At 37.4% G+C, this 26052-nt stretch overlaps 1 protein-coding gene across 7 annotated transcripts in view; it reads right to left on the minus strand.

The window, feature by feature from the left end:
* The window catches only part of ARL15 (ARF like GTPase 15), a 160763-nt gene that overhangs the window by 128761 nt on the left and 5950 nt on the right, over positions 1–26052 (minus strand). For 3 of the 7 annotated variants that reach the window (XM_060690699.2, XM_087885661.1, XM_087885662.1), the window contains exon 1: positions 14592–16518. The exons of 2 other annotated variants lie outside the window; for them this stretch is intronic. In XM_060690699.2, the coding sequence (XP_060546682.2) occupies positions 14592–14678 (87 nt within the window). In that variant the 5' untranslated portion in view covers positions 14679–16518. Of the gene's footprint in view, positions 1–550; positions 608–3428; positions 4328–14591; positions 16519–26052 lie in introns of those variants that run through there. 2 more of the 7 variants (XM_034440866.3, XM_087885663.1) reach the window with 1 other exon arrangement.

Here is a 26052-nt window from a genome sequence, read left to right on the forward strand (position 1 = left end):
ATTTTTTTAAAAAATCATTGTTTTTTATCCACCCTGGCTTATCATTTGGATTCATTGAATTCCACTAATTAAACAAGCATGAAGAGATGCCTGAAGATCTATTCAAATATACGGTATTGAAGCAACTGAAGCAGTGGATGTAAATTCATAAAGAATATGAATGTTTAAGTAAAAATGCACTAAATCCCCTTTGCTACATCCCCCAATTTTGGCAGTTGAAGTCCAGAAATCTTAAAATTGCCAAGGCTGGAAAACAATGCATTAATATAATTGAAAATAAAAATTAAAACCCATTTATTTCAATACTCTCTTTTAACATTTCTTTTGTTTTAAGAACCAAGCATGGATCCCTAAAACCTGTTTAATATTTAAGAACTGCTTTTAGTAGACATGATTTTGCGATAATTTGCAACCATAATTGCAAAATTACAAATCTTTTCCTATGCTAAATTTCTTTCATTATTAAACACAGGATAGCACTAACTAACATTCCAATAATTACATCGCAAGCAAGAACTACATTGCATTAAAAATGCAGCATGATGCTTACCGTGTAAATGCCAATTCTACAAACAGCAAATGAAAGCTGGATACATTCAGACATTTTCTAAAAAAATTGAAATAAGCATTACCAAGTATTATTATTGTTGGAAAAAGGAAAGGATTCCTCAAAAAAAGCTCACAAATACATGTGATGTGTTCTCCCACCACCTCCAGCAGAACTGGAATCTGCTGTTCATGTTTAAACTTGACAAATCAACAAATGTAATGATGACATTCAGAAGATTGGTTAGCATAGAGGTTCCAGTTCTCTCTCCTGCAGTAGTATATCTTGAGGACAATATAAGTATCAAGAACCATTTTTTTAAAAAAATCAATGAATATACGCTTACCAGAATATTACTTTTTACAAGAAACCTCTGAGTGCTTTATTCTGGAAAACCTCATTAAAATATGTTAGCCATATAATTTTTTGCACAATAAATTTCCCCAAAAAAGAACTCTTATAAAATGTTGTGCCAGTCTTTTAATTTGGCAGTCTCTCATATTTATGTAGCAAGAATCTCCTGCCAAAATAGTATGTTATGTGAATGTATTTCATATTTAATTAATCTTCCCTACCTGCAAATATAGGTAATACCCTCCATCAAATATGAGGCAGGAAAAAGACAATGCAATGAAGTAAGAGTTTCACTTTCAATACCTGTGGTAGATCTCTTTCCAAAATCCTTATGCACTTGACCAAAAGTGCTTCTGAGGAACATGGATTAATTTACCACGTATATTATAAAACTGCAAGCCAGAATTCTTAACATATCTGGCTTATTACATTTGAGGGACAATATTAGTGCCAGCTTTTCAATCTCTCTTACTAGACCATTATCCTTCGCTTAGTTGTCTCCAAATGAGCTAAAAATTTAAAGCAAGGAAACAAACCATGGACAAATTCCAGATATTGTTTGTGCAGATACATCAGGGGTTTTGATGGTGGATTAAGTACTTAAGCACAGAAAGGGCTTTATTATAAATAATTCTTTTTGCTGATATATATAAATGATACTGAAAAAGTAGAAGCATGAACTAATCTCCAAACACTTCAAAAAACAGGAGAAGGTGAAAAATAATTTTCATAATAATGTAAACTTCCTTTTTATAGCCTGGAAATTAATTCCATGACATTGCATTATATTTCATTACATAATGGTGTACTTTAGATGGTTAACAATGCTACTACATGCTAAATATCAGCAGTATCTGTTAGAAACAATTGGAAATGTAATTTAAATTATCTTCATGCAGTAAATTAAATAAGGAATTTGTGATTTTAAATTTATGGACATATTTGTCTCTCAGATCACCACTCAAGCAGGAACCATCTCTTTCCAGTATGTTGAAGTTAAATAACAAAGATATTTCTCCAGAAATGCCAACAGCCTACCTTTGATCAATTAATATTGTCAATTAAATTAAAATAGGCCAGGGAACAATTCTACAGCAGTGTTCTGGTTCTTTATGTTTAAAGACATATTTTATATGCAAGACTTTAAAACTGAATTTTGAAAAGTAAAAACCTAATGAGCATAAAGCATTTCCTTAATTCAATCTTGATTTGTAGTTTGCAATTCAATTTATCTCATTTGAAAGTCCTCTATGAAACATTAAAAAAAAATGCATACAATGCTAAAGTATTCCAAACAGTTTCCAAGTTCAGCACAACAAAATCTAGCACAAGAAGTTCAGATTTATTATTTTAACAGAGAAGTCAACAAAAAAATGATTATATAACTTCACTTTCAGTTCTTATTCAGTGCCCAAGTTAATTCACCCTGTTGGCAATTGTTACAAGAATTATGTTTGCCAACTGCAAACAAAAAGGATAAAGGGTGGCAACTTCATTATGGAATAAGTGTTATTGAACAACTTTTAAAAAGATAATAATGCATACAAACTTCCCTAGTTTTCTAAGAGAAAAAATAAACAAGTAGATGTTTTGTTTTGTTCCCCCTGCAAGTAAGGTTATTAAAGCTTTTGTGAATTAAATTCAACTTCCTAAGCATTTTCTTAACTTTTGTTATACACATTCTATCTGCTATATTAGATAAAGGTGATGTAAGAGAAGGAATAAACCTGGGAGCATCAAAACAGGAATAAGTCTAGAGTCTCTATGTAAGCCACAAAGTGACTAATTCCAACCCCTCTTGAATTCCATTGATCTTTATCTAACACAGTGTTTCCCAACATGAGATGCCTACGCCCCACAGGGGGGCAATTTGATTTTTAATGGGGGCAATTGGAACCTTGTTTAAACCAAGTTAATGGCCTTTTAGGCCTCCTCCGTTTGAGTAGGAGTTCACTTTTTGAATAGTAAGAATTATATGTCACCGGGGGAGGGGGTCATCAGGATTTTAGAGATGCTTAGGTGGGGCATGGCCAAAAAAAGGTTGGAAACCACTGATCTAACACCAAGGAAATGCTAACAGTTAGTTGAATAGATTCTTGTTTATAGATATGATGATTAGTAATAAATCAGTTTAATTGGAACTTCTGTATGGTCTTGATCTTGACAGGTACACAAATAAGGGCTAAAAGCCAAATCAATAGTCACAGAGAAATTACCATTTCTTCCATTTCTTTTTTTCATATCTCAAAAAAATCAAAAGTACATCGCCAACATTCAACTAAGAGTTCCATTTATCAGTTGTCCCTACCTGGAAAACTCTTGATGTGCCAAACTTCAACTCTCATGATTACTAGCTAGTAATAAAGTGAGGATCTCTATTTCTTCACACTCGCCATTCCTCTAAGACAAGAGCGATCTTACAGGAATTCTAATTGGAGCACCTCTAAGCAGTTTTCTTTGAATTATCCAAAATTATTTGAAAGAGAAGAAAAGAAACTAGACAATGCTGTAAGGCTGGAGCACCTACCAGTATTGGTCTGTCCTGCCTATATAGGTAATAGGGAAGACATCAGGTAAAAGGGATGAGGCAATCCAGCTGGAGCACTTGCTATGCCAACCATAATTCTGCTACCCTCTACCAGAGTGATATGAGGAATGCCAGTTCCCTGTTCCATCCTGCATTGGCCAGCTTGTCTTTGTTGGAGAAGAAAAGGTGCGCGCCTGGGGTGAATCCTAGAAATATATGGATGGAAAGGACCTTGAGGTCTTCGTGTTTTAACTTTCTACTTCTTGCCTAGAATACGAACACTTTGTCAGTGCTGCCATTCTGCTCCTCCTCATCTCTGCTCCATGATGCCAAACTGCCATAAGCCCCAGGGGAAGGAGGAGCTAAGCTAACTCTTGGGAGGGAGAAAAATCAGACACCGAAACTATACCAAATACTGGCAGAGACATTGGGCAGCTGACCTCAAGGCTACAAGCGTGGGAATGGAATGCGGAGCATCACCGAGCCTGCCAAGAAACAGGACAGTTACCAAAACAATTTGTTTGAATTCCATTGAAACTAAACAGATAATAAATAAAGGGAAACTAAAAAAGGGGAAAGTAAACGGGCAGATTTCGCATACAAACCCCAGACCTGGCTTTACCTTGCTTGTAACCACTTGTCTTTAGTAAAGTTACTCCTTTCACTAATAATGCAGTTGAAGGCTCTTCTTTTCTAAATGACTAAGTTTAAACTCAGACAAATGGCTGTCCACAACTCCAGGAGGCAAGATGTCCAATATGCTCACATCAAACATTTCCTTTTTATTTCAGGTTTGGTTCTCCCCTCAGCCCCAAATAGCACAAAAGACTTTTTATCTGAGCAGGAAATTAAGGCTCATTGCCTCTTCTTGCCTAGAGGAATGAATGACACCAGATCTGACCCAACATCATGAAAATCCTGGTGTTAAGACTGCAGCTTGCCTTGAGTAAGAGCTTTAATCTTCTGTTGGTAAAATGGGTATTTCCTTAATTAAACCATGTAGCTGTTTGAGGTGCTATGGTTTTGATTATTAACAGTGGCCACTTTAGAATGCAACATTGGATTTGAAGTTGGTTTTCCATGTAGAGCAGAGGTCTTCAAACTTGGCAGCTTTAAGACTTGTGGACTTCAACTCCCAGAATTCTCCAGCCAGCTATGCCAAGTTTGAAGACCTCTGATGTAGAGCATTGGTAGCTTGATAAAAGAAAATTAGCCAGGCTCTACTTTAGCTACTTCGTTTTCTTGGACCATTCCCCCCCCCTTTACCCTCCCCCCCCCCCGTTTTTAAATAAATGCTTGGATAAAATGGAGATTCTGTCCCTAGAGTAATTAAGTAGAACCAGTGAAATCATCAATAAATTATCTGCACCATAATGGACCAATTTATGTTTCTGAATAGTAAAATAGAGTTATACTTTATGTGATCTATGATTTGGGACATATCATTTACATTTATAGCTTTTCCTGAACCTATAAATATAAGAATCCAGGCTTGGAAAAACACAAACGTTTTTCCAAGCCTGATGCCTTTTAATGTACTGAACTGCAATCCCCATAATCACCAAACACAGTCCTAGCCAAGCAACACAGAATAGATAAATATCAAACCTAGGTATTATAAACATCAAACTTTAAAAAGTGCTGAAAAGTGAGACTAAATTATAGGGTTTTGTGGATAGAGATTTAGCTAAGATTTTGTAAAAGGAAAAAGGTCAATAAACCAGCTAAAATTTTCAATGCTGGATCATTTCCAAGTTTCATTTACTTACAGTTTACTGCAGTTTTCTGCAAGGTGTTTATATGGTAAGCATGAAAGAGAAAAAAATATTTGCATTCACAAACTGATTCAAGTTAAACATTGAAGACTACCAGGCCACTATAGTAAAACTTTCAAACAAGCAGCATGGAGAGAATCATACACTATTGTCATTACACACTCCAGGTTCTGGAATCCTGTAGTTTACAAGAAAGAGTCAATAAGCAATAAACGCAGGGAGCTAGCATGTGACTATTTATTTCTGCAAGTCTAAAACTGAAGTTAACACTTTACAGAACTAAATCTAGCACATGCAACAACATTAAATAAGTAGCATTTTCGATTCCAAGGTCCATATTCAAGACTTCTACTGCATGCTGGTCTGTTAAAAAAATGGTCTACAACAAATTTTCCTGTATTGGAGGCATATATTTCCAATTGCACATCCAACTCACACAGGTCTTTTAGCATAAGAGTCCATAACATATGCCTTAAGAAAGGCAACTGCTGTGTATGTTTTCTGTTTGCAAACTCTCTTTGCCTTCTAGCATTTCCTGCTAATATCTTCTGAATAATGGGAAGAGATTCTTCTGAAAATATTGTTATGTTAAAACAATATTTCCTGAGAGGTTCCAAATGGAGGAGGTAATCTGAAAAACCTCCTCCATAAAATTCCATAATTATAAAATTCTGACTTCCAGTTGAACTTCTGGCACCTTCAGAAGCGAGAGCCGCGACCTCCGTGCGTCCGTTCCAAGTTCTCCCTGTTGGGGGCTTCATTTGAAGCCATAGCCACCGTGGAGGATTGATGAAGCAAAGGGGGACTGCCTTGCAGGTTGAGGGGAGCCGCATCTCCCCTCCTTGACTCAGAAAACCCCCTCATCCAAAGACTAGGAGCAGCGGCAGTTAAAATGGCTGCCATGAAGCCGGGGAACATCCAGAAACCATAAGTTTGTGCAGGAGGAGAGAAACGGTGAATGGTGTGTCGTCTGGAAAGAAAAGATCTACAGCTGAAGCTGGACCCAAAAAAAATTTAAGGGGAATTCCCTTTAAAATAATTTGTTACAGTGGCATGTAACTATTGTGAAAAAGCATATTGGAAATTTAAAGAAGTAAATATTTGTTTAAAAAGAAAATTAAGTTGGAAATGGAATCCCAAAAACAAAAGGTGTAATATTAAGAAGGCATATTAAGATGCTGGAACTATAAACCTACCTTTTCTTCAAATAATTTGCCATAAGTAATGGAGTTGTAAGTTAAACTAAGCAAGAGAAATAAATTGGACTTGTCAAAATAAAAGCGGAGCGGCAGCAGAGTCAAAATAAAAGCAGAGAGGCAGTAGAGTGAAGTAAAGAGTGCCATCTGCTGATGACAGTGAATTTTTGCAATTTGGGAGTAAATATTGAAATGAAGGGAAATAACTGTTAAACTATACCTTCTAACCACTGGAGACTGGAATATTAAAAAGAATTTGTGTCTGAGGACTCCTAAATACTATTGGATATATACAAAAACGATTTGAAGAGTGGAGGATCCCTGAAGTAACTAACTGATTTGATTGAACATTGATGAGACAGTTAAATTTGACTTGGAGGTTTGGTTTCTGAACTGACGATTGTGGAGACTCAAACGGAATGGAGTTAATGATTCAAAACATTAAGGACATTAAGGACCTTATCCTGGAACTACACAAGGACATTGTGTATGTCCTATATTTGATCGTATAGATAGAAGACAGGAAAATTATATATAAGAAACAAGGAGCAAAGACTAAGTCAAGGAAAGAATGGAATCATCAGCTGGAACAGAACGGGAATTAGAACTGAGAAACCATCAAAAAGAAGATAACAAGGAGGAGACACTATTAAAATTAATAAGAATTGAGGAATTAAAACAGGGGGAAAACATTTTAAAAGATTTTAAAAAGAAATGGGAAGAATGGGAAGAGGTTTGGAGGGAAACGATAGGATTTAGAGCAGAAAGCTTTCAAATTAAACAGTGGGAAAAGACAGGGCATGGAGAAAAAATAAATTATGGATTCAGAATATAAACTTCGAAGTAGATGGGAATAAAAGACTTAAGAGGAAAACAGGGGAGACAAGTCAAAAAAATGTAGGATTAAACGATGGGATGTGGATAAGAGATAATGGTTAAGGGGAGAAAAAGACTCTCCGAACAGAAATTTAGCTAAAAAACCCTAACGTTTGCAACAAATTGACAAATTGTATCCTAGAACGAAAGGCACACCAGTCTAATCACCTGTGACTGAGTGAAAAGACTGGACATGCGCAGAAGAAAGGGGCGTGACCAGGCTGTAGAGGAAGTTTGAATGGCACCCAGTCAGTCCAGTGGCAGTGGATATTATCCCAATCGGTGGAATATCTGAGCAGCGAGGGAGGAAAATAAACATTACCACAAATAGATATGAAACTGGAAAATTATGAGTGAGAATTCATTATTAATTGGAAATGAGAGGTTGAATGATGGTATTATTAAAAGTGTATAAATATGACTATTGTGTAGGTAATGTGAAAGTAGATATATTTATGTGTATTAACAAACTTTAAAATATACAGAGAGGAAGAGTTAAATAAGGGGAATATGAATAACGAAACAGAGTATCATGTCCTTGAATATAATAATGTGGAGGGGGGAGATATTAGTGGAAGTTTAGAATGGAAGGGTGTAAAGCAATATATCACAAAGTCAAATAAGTTAGGAAAAGAAACATGAAAAATAGATACAAAGAATGAAAATGGTGGTAAGCTTGAAATGTTAGGATGTAAGAAACTGGTATTCAGACAGTATGCTGTTTGATCAATGAAGTGATGTTAGTATTAAAAGAATAATATTGTAGTTGCATATATATATATATATATGATTAGAATGATGATGTGTATAAAATTATTAACATGAAGATTAATCAGTATATTATAATTGTGATTATGATTAAGTGATTAAGTCTGTTTCTTTTATTTTTGAATGTAACTTTAAGAAGTTGTATAGTTATAGTTGAAAGAGATATTAATTGGAAAATACATCATATCCTGTAGGTATTGGGAATATTATATACAACAACGAAAAGAGAGAGGGAAATGGATTGGAGTGGAAGGGAGGAGGAGAGGAGAGGAGAAAGAGTAAGGGTAGAGAGGAGAAAGGAGAGGGGGAAGTAGAGGGGAGGAGAAGAGGAGAAAGAGGAGAGGGAAGCAGAGAAGACGAGAGAGGGGAAATAGAGAGGGGAGAGGAGAAAGAGAGAGGGAGAGAGGAAATTAGAGGGAAAAAGAAGAGAAGGAAGGAGGGAAGTAGAGAGAAAGAGAGGGGAGAAGAGAAGAGAGGGAGGAGAAAGAAGAGGAAAGGAGATGGATTGTTGTAAAATTGGGAAATATGGTGTATAGGAGAAAAAAAACAGAGGGACAATTTCGTATTTTTTCTACTTGAGGGTTATACTATTGAGGGTTATAACAAAAGATAATACGGTGGGCGTTAAAGCGCATCCATTTAGATGTTATTGCATACTTGTTAATATTTATATGAAAATAAAAATTTTGTGTAAAAGATAGGGGTAAATAATATGGAATAAGGAAAATGGAATGTAATAATTATGAATATGTTTATCTGTATTGAAATGTATGATACTCAAACACTACACCATCCATATAATATGTATAAATTTAAAAAGAATAAAAACTTGAGGGGAAAAAAATTATAAAATTCCATAATTCCAGGATAATATCCAAATCCTATGAGATCTTACATCAAAAGCGTACAAGAAAGAGGGGGCGTGGCCGGCATCGGGCGATATGGTGTGGATTCTGGGGCTCCAGGAGAACACCGATATCCTAGCCAATTTTGGGGATCCCCAGGAATCATAGCTGTCTTGTGGAGACAGTGAAGAAAGAAGACACTGTGGATAGGGAAAGACCAAGTTCCCTGAAGTGCCGGCATTAGTCTTCAACCCGTCGGTGAAGGAAGGCAGCCATTAAGGAGCTGTCACAAGCCAGAATGGCCACGATCAGAAAGAGAGAATGTAGAAACGGTAATTGAATGGAGTATTGTTGCCAGGTGAGTAATTAGCCAACTCACAGGTAAAAAGGAAAAATCTTTTAACAGCTTGAAAGAAATCCCAGCGGAAACTGGCGGATAATTAGCACTGGGGAACTTAAGTGGAGAGAGAAAAAAAAGGAACTTTAAAATCAAACCTGTTAGGAATAAGACTATTACCTAACTTATTGGGTTGGCAATATATAAACTATCAATGTATGTTTGCATTGTATTGTATTGTATAGCTTTAAGACTGCTGTATTGCATCATACTGTGTCCTGATTGGTTAGCTTTGTTGCCAATCTCCTCAAGAAGGAGCTAGAAACGTGGCTTGCTCTGTTCATTGTTCTTGCTCTCTGATATCTCTATCTGACTTACTGTATTACTTTTTGCAACTCCAGAAGAACTGTTTACTGTGTTTGATTAACACAACTGGTATGAAGACTTTGTTTATTGGACTGTGCTTTATTTTTCCTGAATGTAAACTGTAACACGACTCAGTGTATCTGTGTGATGATTGTGTTTATTCATAACTACTCTCAACTGCTTTAATGTGCACACCCTTACTACTCAAGGGTTATTCCTTAACAAAACCTAAAGCCCTAAAAGGAATCTTCCACCTGGATTTATAATGGAAATGGAAAAAATAATAAGACAAGGAAAAAGGAGACAGAAAAACATTTTTTAAACAATAAAGGATTTAATTTGGAAAAGAGAAAGTAAATGTTCCTGTGGACTATAAAATGAAGATTTTGTTGCCAGAAGACTAGTGAATCGGAGAAAGACATCTGGCGGAAAGAGCGTAAGAGAGAGGCATGGGAATGCATATTCATGCAGCTGAAGCAAGGTTAGAGACAAAGACTAAAACTGTGCTGGCTCAAGTAAATATTTGAAGTGGACATTATTTTTTTTTTAAAGAGACATTATATGGACTTTGAAACCTGAAGCATATGTAAATGAAAAGAACAAGCTTAAAAATCCTAGCCTTTTAAAATTGAAAATATGGAGAATTGGGAGGATGAATATGAGACACTAAGGGAGATGTTTCAAAAAAATAAGAGAAGCATTTAAGAGAAACAAAGAAGCAGAGGATTGGTTAGATTGCAAAAGAAAAAAAGAAAGAGAAAAGATGAATGAGAAGCAAGAGAAACAAGGAGATAATATTGAAAAGGAAATAATTGAAAAAAAAGATAAAGATGATCAACTGGGTTCAACAGTGATAGAATAAAAATGGATAAGGGAAAATACATCTCAAATATGAAGAGAAGAGAAATAAATGGGGAAAGATTGAGAATAAAAAGCAATAGTTAAAATTAAAGGAAAAAGGCTGAAGGGGAGATATAAGAAAAGGAAAAAGAAGAAGGTAAAGAAATGGGAGAAAGGGAGGAAAGCATCAAGAAAGGGAACTGTGGAGAGACTAAGAGAAAATGGTTAAGAGCCAGTGAAAATGTTAATTTGTTAATAAAGAGAAGGATGCTAGTTGTAGAAATTGTATGTGAAAATGCTGTTAAATGAAAAATAGATCAGTAGATGCAATGTGAAAGAAAGAATGATATTGGAGGAAGCACTAAAAGGAGAGAATAAATTATAACATAAGAATTAATTGAAATTAAGATGGAAAATGGAAATTAAATGTAAAATTGAATGAAATTGAAATGTAAAAAATGATTTAAATGACATACTTGTAAGAAGTAAAGTAGAAAATGGAATAAGATGAAATATACTGCTAATAATTAAAAAGATGAGGGGAAATTTTGAGAAATATACTTGATAAATGAAAGAAAGATCAGGGTTGCCTGGACTCCATAGTGGAAAATATAAAATTGAAAATGAATACAGCAATAGAGAGGGATGAAGGAAGGAGAAGAGAAATGGAAAAGAGAAGGAAGGAGAGAGAGGAAAGGAAGAGAAGGGAGGAAGGGAAGGGGAACTAGAGGAGGAGTGAGGGTAAGAGAGGGAGGAAGAGAAGAGTAGAAGGAGAAAGTAAGGGGAAGTAGAGAGGAGGAAAAGAAGAAAAGGGGAAGAAAAAGTTAAGAAGGAAAGAAAAGAGAGAGGTGGAAGGTTTGAGGAGAAAGATTGCTGTACAATAAAAAAGATGAAATGGAAGAAAGGCAACCCCAAACAAATATAAAGATATTAAGATAAAGAATGAATTGTTTAAAGAATAAAAGAGAACAAATATGAATAAATAGCAATAATTAGAATTTAAGGGCAAATGAAGATGTTGTTTATGTAAGTAAGCATAGAAATATTGAGACATGATAAAAAAGGGGGGGGGAGATTTCGGCAAAAACTGTAATTGAGTAAAATGTATTTGAATTTGATTAATTGTATAAGATAAGATATGGCCAATACTCTGTTCAAAAAAGATGTGGGTGAATATGGTGGGGGGGGGGGGAACCAATAAAACCTGTTTTTTAAAAAAAGAGTACCAAAAAAAGCCTCAAATGTCACTGAGTTTGAAAATACAGATGAAAGTCTACTGTATTTCTTATTAAAAGAATAGCAATCAAATTTGCCATAGGTAACTTGCTTATAAATCTTTGGCATTTTTTTTAATTGGAGGTCTGCTATCCCATAAATGAACAAAAACTATTTAGAGCAAGCCGAGGAGGTCAACTGACAATACTGAGAGAAAAAGAATATCATGCTCAGCTCACAAGGAAGAAAACTCCATAGACTATTTCTGCAGCAGTGAGAAAGGAAACAAGCTGGATCGATCAATGGTGGGTTTCTACCGGTTCACCCCGGTTTGGGCAAACCAGTAGTGGCGGAGGCTCCGCCCACCCACCCGGACATCATCACAGATGCTCTGCCCATGCACAGTAAGTTCTGCACATGTGCAGAAGGGCCGCACGCGAGTGAAGTGAGGTCACATACGTGCACGCTCCCAATTCCGAACCAGAAGTGAAGATAAGTGGAACCCACTACTGGGAAGGATGTAATTGTTATATGTACATGCATACTAACTATATACATACCACATCTCCTGAAATTTCTAAATACTTTCAAGCTTGAGCACATATGCTACATGTGGAATGCATTAACCAATGAATTGATGAATCAAAGCAGTGTTATTAAACCACGTGCTGAAAAAGGGTTAACCTTGCAGAGTTCTACATCTACTCTGGAAAGAGTATAGAAAAGAGCAACAAAGATGATTAGGGAACTGGAAGCTAAAACATGAAGAACGGTTGTAGGAATTGGGTATGTCTGTAGTGCAACCTGCAAACTCCCTCAGCTGAGCTTTATCTCCCACTTTTCTTATGGCTAACTGAAGGGAAATTACAAATGAAACATCAAAGAATCGTATAAAATAAATATCCTGTTTCACCTCTCTTCTTCCCAGACTAACATTTACTTGTGAGTCTAAACTGAATGGAGTTGAACTTCCTGCTCCTTTTTATTTAAGGCAATTCTGCACTTCAAAAAATGACATTTGAGAAATATATACATCCTTTAAACATACGAGGATTGCTCATGTTCAAACATCACTATCAGCCAGGAATAAAAAAACCTGCAGTTCATGCTGAAAGATAATGTGTTCTTTTCTATCAATCTGGAGACATAAATTAAAAATAAACAGTAATTCAGCATGTTGGCTGGTTAAAAAATAAGTATGAGACCTTTTGGTTTAGATATACAGGCAATCCATGGATTGTAACTGTTGTTGTTTAATAACTGTTCAGAGTACAGTGGCTTCAAAAAAAAATGCTTTACGACCCGTAAAGCACTTCCAGCTATTGTAAAATGTCACGCCACCTCTCTGCAGTCATATGATCACATTTCAGGCACTTGGCAACTGGCTTACATGTACCATTGGTTGCAACGTCCTGCAGTCACATGACCACGATTTACAATGTTATTTGCAGGTTTTGCTGGATTCAGACTTACAATCATGTGATTCACTTAATGATTCGGATTAACCACTGCATGATTTCCCTATTGATCACCATTAAAAATATTTGCGTTAAAATTGGGTCCAATCACAGGGATGCCTTCCTTGACTTAAGACTGAAATTTCAGTCCCAACTGAGTTGTAAGATGAGGACTAACTCTATTAAAGCCATGGACAGAGCCATCTAGGTTTATTCAAACCAATCTCAAGGCAAAAGATGCCAAGCAAAACTGATTGAAGAACATTTGCAGTTTCTTTTGCTGACTTCACACAGTGCAATAGCAGGACCCTGTAAAACTGGCTAAAACTATTTGTGAATAAAAATTGGGTCTTTTATTATAAAAGCAAACTTATTGTGCAATTATCATTCTCTGAGTTTAATATTATTTCTCTGAGACATTGCACTTCTTCCACAAAAAAAAGGTTCAGTCAATTTGAATTCATATAACTGAAGCTGAGATTCTTTCTAAATGTCATTTTAAATACAATCAGGCTTTCAAAATCACATCAAATGACTTCAAAATTAACCAATAGATTGGAATTACTGTTAACATTAATCAATGCTCAGAAAGTTAAGAACAATAATATTGTGCAACAATTGCACAATACAGGTAACCCTCGACTTATAACAGTTCATTTAGTGACTGTTTGAAGTTACAACGGCACTGAAAAAAGTGACTTTTGATTTGTTTTTCACACTTTATGACCGTTGCAGCATCCTAATGGTCACATGATCAAAATTCAGATGCCTAGCAACTGACTCGCACTTATGACCGTTGCAGTATCCCGAGGTCACGTGGTCACCTTTTGCAATCTTCTGACAAGCAAAGACAATGGGAAAGCCAGATTCATTTAACAACTGTGTTATTAATGTAACAACTGCAGTGATTCACTTAACAACTGTGTCAAGAAAGGTCGTAAAATGGGCAAAATTCCCTTAACAAATGGTTCACTTAACAACAAAAAAATTGGGCTCAATTGTAGTCGTAAGTCAAGGACTATCTGTAGCCCGTGCCAGGCTCTTGCAAAGATCAAGGGGTCTCAATTCTAAGACTAAGACTTCTCAGTCTTAGAATTATCTTACATATAAGTTGCATTGTTATTCATTTCATTTCATTATTCATTCATCATTCAATTTATATAGCAGTGATGGCTAACCTTTTTGCCATCATATGCCAAAAGCAGGGGGAGTGCAGGATGAGTCACGCGCGTGCCCACACACATAATTTAATGCCCCCTGTACCCCACACCCCCATGCATACGGGCACGACCCCCCCATGCACCCCTGCTTTTGGCACGCGATGGCAAAAAGGTTACCGGTGGGTGCGGTAGGCCCGTTTTTTGCCCTTCCCAGGCTCCAGAGGCTTTCTTGGAGCCTGGGGAGGGTGAAAACGGCCTCCCCCCACCCAGAGGCCATCCGGAAGCTGAAAACGCCCTCCCAGAGCCTTCGCGCAAGCCCTGTACTTACCTGGCATCCAAAATGGGCCGCGTGGAGACTCCTAGGAGGGAAGGGTGGCATGGGCGGAGCCAGCCAAAAATCAGCTGGCCAGCGCATGTATGCGCACTGGAGCTGAGCTAGGGCAACGACTCGCGTGCCCACAGATATGGCTCCACGTACCACCTGTGGCACACGTCCAAGGCAAAGGTAATTATTTCTGCAGCGTACTCTAAAAAGGAGGTGGACACAGTATTGCAGAAATACTGCACAATTATTGACACATGACAGAAATCTCTTTCATAGTCTTAGCTGGTGGTAGACATTTTGGGTTTGGCTTTTCATTCTCTTCAATTGGGATTCTGCAACTGACACAGGCAATAATATGATGGGGGTCAAAGTATCTGACCATAATTTCTATTTCATCTAAGTACAGAAAACTGCAGAACAGATTCCACCCACCCATGCAAAATCCACAGGTGATTTTGAGCCAGTTACTATCTCTGAATGCTTTACAAAGTGGCTGCTTGGGGAAAAACTGGAGGAGATATTATTATATACATTCCCAAACAAAAAAAGGATTTGAAAATAATCATCGTAATCCTAATGTGATGGTCCTGATTGGACTTATTTTCTTATTGCTTGGAGGCGTTTCGCTGATCATCTAAGCAGCTTCATCAGTCAGAACAAATTAGTTGGGCAAAAGTCGTTGGAATGTACCAACTTCTCCTGCACCAATCTCAGAGGAAGAAACTTTGGGGAAGAAATCCCTGAAGTTGATGCCAGAGTTGGTACACTCCAACGACTCTCTGCTTATTTAACTTGCTCTGACTGATGACGCTGCTAGAATAAGCAGCGAAACGTCTTAAACTAAATCCAGTTGCCATGACTTAACTTTCAGTCAACTTTACCTGGCTGACTGACAATCTTCATTGACCTATTCAGAAAAAAAGGGTTTCTACAAAAATTACTGGTTTTGTTTATTTTTTAATTTAGTAAAAACAGATTAATCTAAAATCCAGAAAAACATTTTAGATTCTAAATTTAGAAACGCAAAATCTCTACTTTTCATTGCAAGAAGAAAAAAGTTCATGCAACACAAAGACATAAACTAAAACACCTATTTCTTACATCTTGTCCTAAGGTGGTGTAGAATAGTGTTTCACACACTTTCAAAACTGGTCTAGGATCAATAGCAGCATTTTGATCTTATAAAAGTCAACAGGAGCCAGTCAGACTCAAGGCAACACACAGACCCTCCACATCGCATTAAATATTATTTTAACACTGATTATGGATATTTTGAGTAACATTACATTTGATATTGTTACTGTACATTAATTATGTGTCTTGCAGGACACATCCCTTCTATGTTGTTAATCCGCCTTTAGCACTGCAAATTGGTGTGACTATTTTCCTGGCAGGGCTCCTAGTACTGTCAATAAAAATGAATGAATGAAAATATAGAGGGCTTTTGCTGCAGATTTTATGTGCAGCATTTGAATCTATTAAGAGCCTTCTCATAAAACAAAACTTTGTCAGACATTTGTCCTTGTAGCATATAACCAAATTCTGTGTTAACAATCACCATGCATTTACTCCATACCAATCTATATTCTTTAATTCTCAGTTAATCTTCATCCATCATGAAGATTATCCCCATACTTCAACAAGCTACAACATTTTAGAACAAGATTTTCAAAATTATCACATTGAATATTGATTTGTGGCTAAATTGTTCTACAATAAATGTCTAAAACCAATGTTTCTCATTCATGAATGGATGTTTCTATATACCACTTAAGCATCTCTTACATGCCAACAATTAGTGAATTGTCAAGAAGCTCAGAGCTCTTGACACCAAAGTTTCAAATCTCATTGTCATCAATGAAAAAGCAGCATGCCTATCTCAGTTATGCTGAATTACAGTATATCTGGACTAAAACGTACACATATCCATCTCCCTACAATGGTAGTCCTTGACTTATGGCCATTCATTCAACTGAAAAAATGGATTTAGGGCCCATGTCCAAAATGATGGTGATTGCAATGGTCCTGCAGTCATATGACCAAAAGTCAGGCCCTTGGCAGGTTGCCCACACTTATGACCACTTCAAGCTCCCCACCTGCCTATCCGCCTCATCTCTGCCCCGCACCCAGCCTTATAGATGGCAATCAGCCAAAGAACCACCTTCTCTTCCAGTTTCCTACACCAACCTTTCCTGTTTTGCGCCCAGCCATCTTGGCCAAAGCAGATGTGCTTCATTGCCTTTGCTGCCTCCTTTTTGGACATTTTCATTGCCTTTGCTGTCTCCTTTTGGACCCTTTTTGCTGCCTCCTTTTCAGACACCTTTTGCTGCTTCATTTTTGGACCCAGCATCTTCCGCAAACATTAGCTCCATATAGCTAAAGCTGCACTATCTTTGAGAAGCTTTCCAAAGATAGTGCAGCTTTAGCCATATGTAGGAAATATTTGTGGGAGAAGCTGGGCCCAAAAAGGAAATGGAAAAGCAGCAAAGCACTTCTACTTCAGCAACAGCAGCTGACCACAAAAGATGAAAGTTTAGTGTGAGAAACTTGGAGAGGAGGCAACTGGATGAATGAATGCTTGCTGGCACTTGCTGGGACAGGCTGAGGCTTCCCAGGGCACAGCAAGCTGCCCCAGAGCCACTGTCATGGACAGCTTAGACCACGGGTGTCAAGCCCAATTGCATCACGTGATATCACATTACATATTGCGACATTTTTTTGCCTTTGCGGAGCCAGGGTGGGCGTGGCCTGTGTGTGATGCATCCGGCCCATGGGCCGCCAATTTGACACTCCTGGCTTAGACCATCATCCTAGGGGATCATCAGCCTAGGCCCTAGGGGATGAAGCTGGAAGAGTTGCCTAGCAACCATTTATTACTGGCCTCAGAAGACAAAGAGGAGGACCTAACACCAACACCAACACCAATGCAAGGGTCCACCCTGACAGGAGGGATGAACAAAGGTGCTTAGCAAGACACCAATCCTATATAAGGAGAGCAATGGACTTCACAGATTCTTTGGCGACAACCCTCATTTTACCTTATTTGTAGCTGCTCTCTTGTTTGTTCAAACCTTTTGCTATTAGAGTTCTGTTTGAAAACCGTCTTAGTTAAGAAATAAGATTTACCTTTGTACCTGGGACAAGAAAGACAGCCATGCAGTTTTGAGATTGTCTGACCCCCCCACAATGCAGGGCAACAAAAAGGGTATATGTGTGAGGAGAGACAGGTGGATGACAGAGTTGGAGACAGACTCTTATCTCACTGAGGTTCAAGGTGGGTGGGACCAAGCCCAGAATGGCTTGGATTGGGGTGAATATCCAGTTAACAATACAACAGGGAGTGCCAGGAATGCCATTGTAACTCACTACCGTCAAATGACCTCTTGTTCTATGAGTGCACTAACTTATGACAGAAATTTCGATCCCAGTTATGATCATAAATTAAGGACTACCTATATATCCTCTCAGGATAAGCAATATTAGGAAAGTCACAAAAAATGAGTAAGAAATAATCAAATCAAAGAGGTGGGATCTAAGGAAAAAAAGGAAATACAACTAAATCTAATTTTTATCAGCACCGAGTCTTCACCATACATTTCCACCTTGCAAACCATATTTGCTTTTATCATGTCCCTATACCAATGTATCTTTTATTCTTCAAAGGTCTGTACCTTTGTGATTTGGGATTCTCACTACTCACAATCACAATTTTCATGTCTTCTTCCTCTCAACCTATTCATACTTCTTTCATATATTTGTTTAGCAATTTGATTTTTATTCATTCTCTCTAGGACCAAAGAACCTCTCCCTATTCATTTTTTTATTCAATCAACATTTGCCTTTGAGCACATGCTTCTTAAAGGGTCCATCTTGTCAGTGCAGTTCAACTGCCTTTTGTGTTTCTCCTGACATCCCAACTTTCCATTATCTTAACAAAGGAACAGTCATATCGTAATATACTATTTGTACTTCTTTTGATAAACATTAATTGCTTGTTAAAAAGATCACATGATACCACCAACTATCTTTCTTTCTGTGTGGGTCAGAAGACTTACCAGCAAGCACATGGACTGCTGTATTTTTAACCAGCTTCAGTTTCCAGATGGTCTTCAAGGACAGACACTTTTAGTGCAATGCAATAACCCAAGTGTGGGACGAGAGATATGACTGCTGTCCATCCATCTTGTTCATGGTAAAGCCACATTGGTACACAAGCTAGAGCAGGGTAGGTTCTACTTACCTTTACTACTGGTTCGCAATGGGGCTGCGCGCACACGCTCGCTTCGATCACGCGTGCGCTCTTCTGCGCATGTGCAGAAGCATTCTGATGACATCGGGGTTGGTGGGTGAAGTCTCCCACCAGTTTTACTACTGGTTCTATAGAACCGGTGCAAATTGAGGACAACCCAGCACTGAGCTAGAGTCAGGTAAAACTTGTCCTGGTCCCAGGTTCCACCTATTTTTCTAGAAGAAGTCATGAGTCCAGAAGAACCTGCTCTTCCTTTGGGATGACAAAATTGATATTGTCCTGAAATTAATAGGCTTCTGAATTAACAGCCACTCTGTCTTTTTTGGAATGAGAGTGAGCCTGTTTTTTCCCATCCTTCAGAAAGCAGGGAAGAACATTCACTATGTGAGAGTTAAAGATTTGTTTAAAATATTAAATTAATAGAAAACTGCCCATTAAAAACACACACAGGCATGCTTTATGAACCCTCCCTTTAGAAAGATGAAATAAAGAATTTGTTTCACCTAACCTTCATAGATCCTACATACTACAAATGTAACTGCACCAGCAATGCTGATTTTCCCATCATTGGACTTAATCACAATTAGAAACACATATGCTCTTGTTGTACTGTACTAAGCATTTGTACTGAACAAGCAGCTGTCTTGTCTTGATGGCTGATCCCTGTTAAAACTGATGAAATGCTTATCTCTGGATATTGAAGCATATAGTGCAATTTGTTACCTTCTGACTTATCTAATACAAATAATATTACATATTCAGGGTCCAAAGTGTCAACCTGCTAGACCTCAGTTTTTTTCAGAGGTCAGCAAGGCTTCATCAGAATTATCCACCAAAGTTCCAGAAAACCATTCAAGTCCAAATCATTCAAGTCATCCAACTATGGGAAAGTAGAATTGTTAAGATGAATGAATGGAGCTAGATACCAACTGGACAAAGCAATGATTGCTATGGAGGCTATGAAATCAGGCTGCCTCTTTCTGAAATCACAGAACAGCAATGCTGTTTGTATTTATTTTATGGATGTTTTTACTGTTTTTAAAATTATTTTATAATTTTAGAATCACTTCGTTGAGTTGAGTGGCTAATAAATTGAACAAATAAATCAAATCCAGAAAGTGCAGTGGTGGGATGTTGCCGGTTTAATAACCGGTTTGGTGAGTGTATATTTCCGCATGCGCAGTGCTGAAAATGGAGCACTTAGAAGCTCAGCTGCTTACCTTCCAAGTCAGCAACGGTAAGTAGAATAGCAGAGGGGGGAATCAGCTGTGCCATGCAATTGAGATGAGCTACAAAGCAGGAAATAAATGACAGAATAGAGCGGGGGAGGGTGGCCGGAGCCAACTAATCGTCTGTGCTACCAGTTCACCCAAACCAGTCCGAACTGGCTGAATACCACTTCTGAGAAAGTGCCAATATCATTATAATGTCCTGAGTAATTCATAGAAAGGTGATGCTACACCATGCATCTCCTTTAGTTAACATATTCAAAACAGCAGAATTTCAAAATAAGACAAAAATCTCCCCTCCCTCCCATTTACAACAAGATGGATACTGATCTTGAAAAAATATCTACAACAGCTTACAAGTTATCCAATACCTACTTTTACGTGTTTCAAGTATATAGTAAATTTTTGTGTTTTGGTTCTCTCTCTGCTTATGATCCAACTGCGACTTTAAAAATACTTGCATGAATATGAATGCACAAGAACTGATGTTTAAGAAAGAGCAAGGTGTATATTTTTAAAAAAGCAAAAAAAAAGAGAAATAGGATTTTGTTTCAAGGCATTTTATTTCTAATGAAAAAACAACATAGATACATAGATATTTAAAACCAAGGGAAAACAAATTGAGATGGAAAAAACTGGTTTCTCCTCCTAAAAACTCCTTAGGAGCTCTACGATTCTTCTTTTTTACTTTCTCCTCCCTGCTTCCCTTCTCACAAAAACATCTCTTGTGAGAAGTACTGAAGTCTGGCATAAAGGAGCTATGCTTTTCCATACAGTATCTGCCAACCAGCACAGTAGGGATGATCCATCACTGCCTGCAGAAAAAAGCCAATGCCTTCCATGTCCCCTGCTATTCTCCTCCTAGCAATCCACTAAAAGTCTATGTCTTTCAGGCTACGCCACTCTAAAATGAGTAACTATTTTAAATTCTTGGCCCTAGTTATAGTTCACCTTAAACTGAAATTGCAATACAAAACATATTCAGGGTTTTCCAACTGAGCATTTCAAGAGAAAATTAGCAGCAAACAAAAGGCATCTCTCAGGGAAACTTGGCTCCCAGCAATGGCTCCTTTTTGTTTTAATTGAGGAATACCTGGTAAGTTTCTAAGGAAACCCAAGATGCATTTGGAACTGCTACTTGGTCTCCTTGATCATAAAATAGCTACATATGGATTCATAGCCAAACTTATAGCAAGAGCTTGATGCACATATCTGAATTTTTTAAACTACTGAGCTTCCAGATTAAGAAGACTTCACCGATAGTAACAACAAAGAGATTTTGAAACAGCTTTTGGACAATTAAACACAGCCCAGGCAACCAACACTTAAAATACATTGTATTTCATTGCTAACAGTTTTATTAACATGAGCAGAACTCAATTCTGTGAGGCGACTATTCCTGAATCCACTACTTAGAAGAGGAGAAATAGAACATCACTAATATACAATGTATTAATGATCATGATGTCTGCACCATTTTTAGTGCAATCTTTTCCTGATTTTGCAGGAAAAGAGGTCTATAAAAATGCATTCAAATAATGTTTTGATGTATCACATCATCAGAATCTGGAGTGTTATTGCAAATATTGGTTAAGCTGCCAACATTACTCTTAAGGTAGTTTAGCCTACCTTAAGAACAGTTTGGTGTGTCTGAACCTAGATTCACAATTAATTTGGGTTTCACTACCCATTGCCCCCCCCCTCCAGAAAAATGAGGAAATATACAAGAGTGATCCAAAAAGGAGTTGCTCCTGCAACACCATCTCATTTTATACACGTACACGTACACATACACATACACATATGGACTTCTTTTGAGAAATAAAGGGGATATTAGAAGCATCAAACTATACTTGGCATTAACCATAGTTAATCTATGGTTGCCAGTGGACCTCTAAATAAGGTAACTATTTTGGCAACAGCAAATGTTATTGAACATGAAGATTCAGATTTCATTCAGGCAAATGATTGGTTTGGATGACCGCTGTATTTGATGTTGTTTCTTTTCTTGGTTTTTAAACATCTTGCATTGCCCAGATGGGAGATGAATGGCTATATATAAAGCTAATCCTCGACTTACAAAGTTCATTTAGTGACTGTTTGAAATTACAATAGAACTGAAAAAAGTGATTTAGGACCATTTATCACACTTATGACTGTTGAAGCATCCCCATGGTCACAAGATTTATATTCGGATGCTTGACAACGGATTCACATTTATGACATTTGCAGTGTCCTGGGGTCATGTGATCACCTTTTGATCACCTTTTGATCATATGACCCGCAAAGTCAATGGAGAAACCAGATTCACTTAATAACTGTATTACTAATTTAACAACTGCAATGATTCATTTAACAAATGTGGCAAGAAAAGTCATAAAATGGAGCAAAATTCACTGAAGAAATTTCTCACTTAACTTAAATTTTGGTCTCCGTTGTGGTTGTAAGTTGAGGACTACTTGTATTGTTAAAATAAACCAATAAATATGATCCTAAACTAAATAAAAAAACCTGAAGTATCAACCAGTAAATGGTTTTGGGGAACAGAGAAGCAGAGGCTCTTGCCAAAATAGTTATATTGATAGTTTAAATATCAAATGTCAGATTAACCCTAAATTAACTATGGTTAATGCTAAGTATAATTTAATGTATTGCATGAATACAGTCTCAATCAAAACCAGTACCAGGATCTATAAAGGTCTTGGTGGTATTTGCTTCCAAATCAGCCATAAAACAGGTAAGTTAATGTTAAATCATTATCTATACTACAATACTGTCCTGAGTTGACAGTATTTCAACTTTCAAGACATTATGGATATATCCATGTAGTTTTCAAGGCAACAACATAGAAGTGATTTGCCACTGCCTTCTTCCAGATATTTTCTGATTTTTATCCTCAGTCTATACTACAAACTTAGTATTCCCTCGAGGTTTCCCATTCAAGTATTAATCTAAGTCAAGGTTATCAGGCACTGCCACCTGCTAAGACTATCTTGAAACTACTGCGGAAGAAATAATGGAAGAGATGCAAGTATATGAGACATGTTGGCTTGTGGATGCATAATTGCTAACTGTACAACAGCCATGATTACATCTTTAATTTTGTACCTTTAGAGTTTTTAGCTGAAAAATGGAAGAACAAATGTGGTTTGTATTAAGCTGTATCCCCATGACAGAGCTGATGGAAGTCACAATGCTAATGGTGGAATGGAATACAGCAAAAACCGCATTTTCTTTAATGGAAGAAAAAGGAACTCTGATGCAAAACAAATTAATTAAAATGCTATGAGAAATGAGCTGACTGAGTCCATTAAGAAAAATGATTGCAAAGTGCAAGGAAAGTTACCTGTATGGACATTAGTCTGTAAGGTGAATGTATTTCCAGTACACAAGGAAAAAAACATGGTAATCATGTTTTAAAAGATTGTGTAAAAAGCCTGTAAAAGTAGAAGTGTGTGGCAAAACCTAACTTGATTTTGATTTGTCTCAAAGTATTCCAGAGGTGGATTGGCTACTAACGTAGCCCCCAATGAACAGATTTTCCAAAGTGAAAGACTGAGTGAAGACTGAGCTATTCTGGATAGCCTTCACTTCTTGCCTGCAATCTTGTTGTGCTAGAGTGGACAGAGACTTTCCAAAGAAAATCCTGAGGACTAAAGTTTGCTATAGCAGTACCTGACTTATAACCACTTGTTCAGTGACTGTTCAAAGTTACAAAGGCCCCGGAAAAAAAATGTCTTATGTTTGTTTTTCACTCTTATAACTGTTGCAGCACTCCAGTGGTCATATAACCAAACTGAAATACTTGGCAACTGGGATGTATTTATAATGGTTGCAGTGTCCTGGATTATGTAATCACTGTTTGTGACCTTCTGACAAGCAAATTCAATGGGAAGGCAGATTCACTAAACAACCATATTATTAATTTAACTGCAATGATTCATTTAACAACTGTGGCAAGAAAGGCCGTAACATGGGACGGAAACTTTCTTAACAACTCTCTTGTTTAGCAACAGAAAGTTAGGGCTCAATTGTGGTCATATATCAAGGACTAACTGTATTAGGTTTTGTTAGCGAAAGAACCAGTGGAGTCAGATCCCCAAGAAAAGAAAATTTTACAAAGGGCTTGAGAATGCCAGGAGTCACTTTAAACAATGTATCCAGGACATTGATCTTCAATCAGTATCATCAATCACCGTTCCCTGCCTCATCCTCCCCTTTAACACAGATGGCTAGTGCCTGTATGGAAGGCCAAAGCTAAGATGGCAAGACACAATAAATGCAGACATGAAAATTGCCCATTTGGACTCGTATGTTGCATCTAATCATGCAAGATGGCGTTCATCAATCCTAAAAGCAGACCTGAACCTGTGGGAATAATGCTAAGAAGATGGTGGTGGTGGTGGATATTGAACTTCAAATAGTTTAAGCAGTTTATATTTAACATAACATTTACATTGTATGGATTCTTCTCAATGGCATGTGCCATTATCTTATCTGTCGCAAATTCTAATTCTCATATTTCATCGGCCTTTCACCTTGGCAGCTTGGATGCATTACCCTCTGCAGTTCTGTGGGGATGGTATAAAAACACCCATTTTTAGCAGTTGAGGTACAACTGTGGATTCCCTGAGCCATATGGTTCTTTGTTTCTCTCCCTATAGTGAACCAACGAAGATCTATATTTATCCTATTTTAAAGAATTACCCTGGTGGAGAACACAAAGTCTGCCTGTCACTGATTGCTTCTACCAGATTAGGACCCTCACATATATTTGCAGGTTGTCCGACTTTGTGCTATCATTTGTTATATCCAACAATCCAAGCTACAGTTGAAGTTTAGCACAAGTTTGGGTTATTGCCATTGATATTTGTCCTACAGTTACTATAATAAAAATGCAATTCAATTACATAATTGTAATTGTAATAAAAATGCCATAGACTTACATAATTGTAATGTAATTGTAATAAAAATGCAGTAGAATTACACAAAATACATTGTTTTATTAATAATCACAAGCCCTATATTTTATTGTTGCACTTTCTGCCCTAGAGAGCAGGGGTGAAATTCACTTACCTTTGCTACCGGTTCACAAATGTGAGCGCTTGCGCGTGACACCTCTACGCATGTGCAGAGGGTCAAAAATGCTACGTGATGATGTCCAGGCGGGTGTGCAGAGCCTCCCGCCACTGGCGCTACCAATTCGCCCGAGCCAGATAAAACCAGCTTAATTTCACCACTGCTAGAGAGCCTTGTAAAGGAAAAGATAAACTAGTTGTATTAGAGTAATTATGTGCCATTCTTGTATTTGTCATGGGATTATTGTATTTAGGGACATCATTACTTTAAGAAAGTAATGGGACGTGAAGAAGAGAGGAGAGGGGAGGGGAGGGGAGGGGAGGGGAGGGGAGGGGAGGGGAGAGGAGAAGAGAAGAGAAGAGAAGAGAAGAGAAGAGAAGAGAAGAGAAGAGAAGAGAAGAGAAGAGAAGAGAAGAGAAGAGAAGAGAAGAGAAGAGAAGAGAAGAGAAGAATTGTAAGGGACCTTGGAGGTCTTCAAATCCATACCCCTGCTTAGGCAGGAAACCCTATACCATTTCAGACAAATGTGGACATTTTAAGCTATTGTTTATCAATGATGTATTAATGTTTACATTTTACCACAGATTTCATTGTTTAAATTGTTACTCATGCTATGAGTGTTTTAGCTACTGGAAGTCACCATTAGTCAAATTAAATTGGCAGCATCCAAATTTGAGAATCAGTAAATAAGTAAATAGTTACCCACAACTATACATATATACCAAGAAGCAGGGAGGAATGATGGCAACTGGAATAGAGAAAAAAAATACCCTCATAGCAGCATTTGTGTGAGTTGTAGCCCAGGTCCTTTTAAGAACTTGTCTGCCTGCTAAGATCTGCAAAAAGAAGCTAATAGGAACTCACTCCTGCTGTCCAAGGCCCTTCTTCGTGGCATCCCATTGCTCTC

This window comes from Pantherophis guttatus, chromosome 2, assembly GCF_059756535.1.
Source record: "Pantherophis guttatus breed Tessera chromosome 2, ASM5975653v1, whole genome shotgun sequence".
NCBI classification, from domain to species: domain Eukaryota; kingdom Metazoa; phylum Chordata; class Lepidosauria; order Squamata; family Colubridae; genus Pantherophis; species Pantherophis guttatus.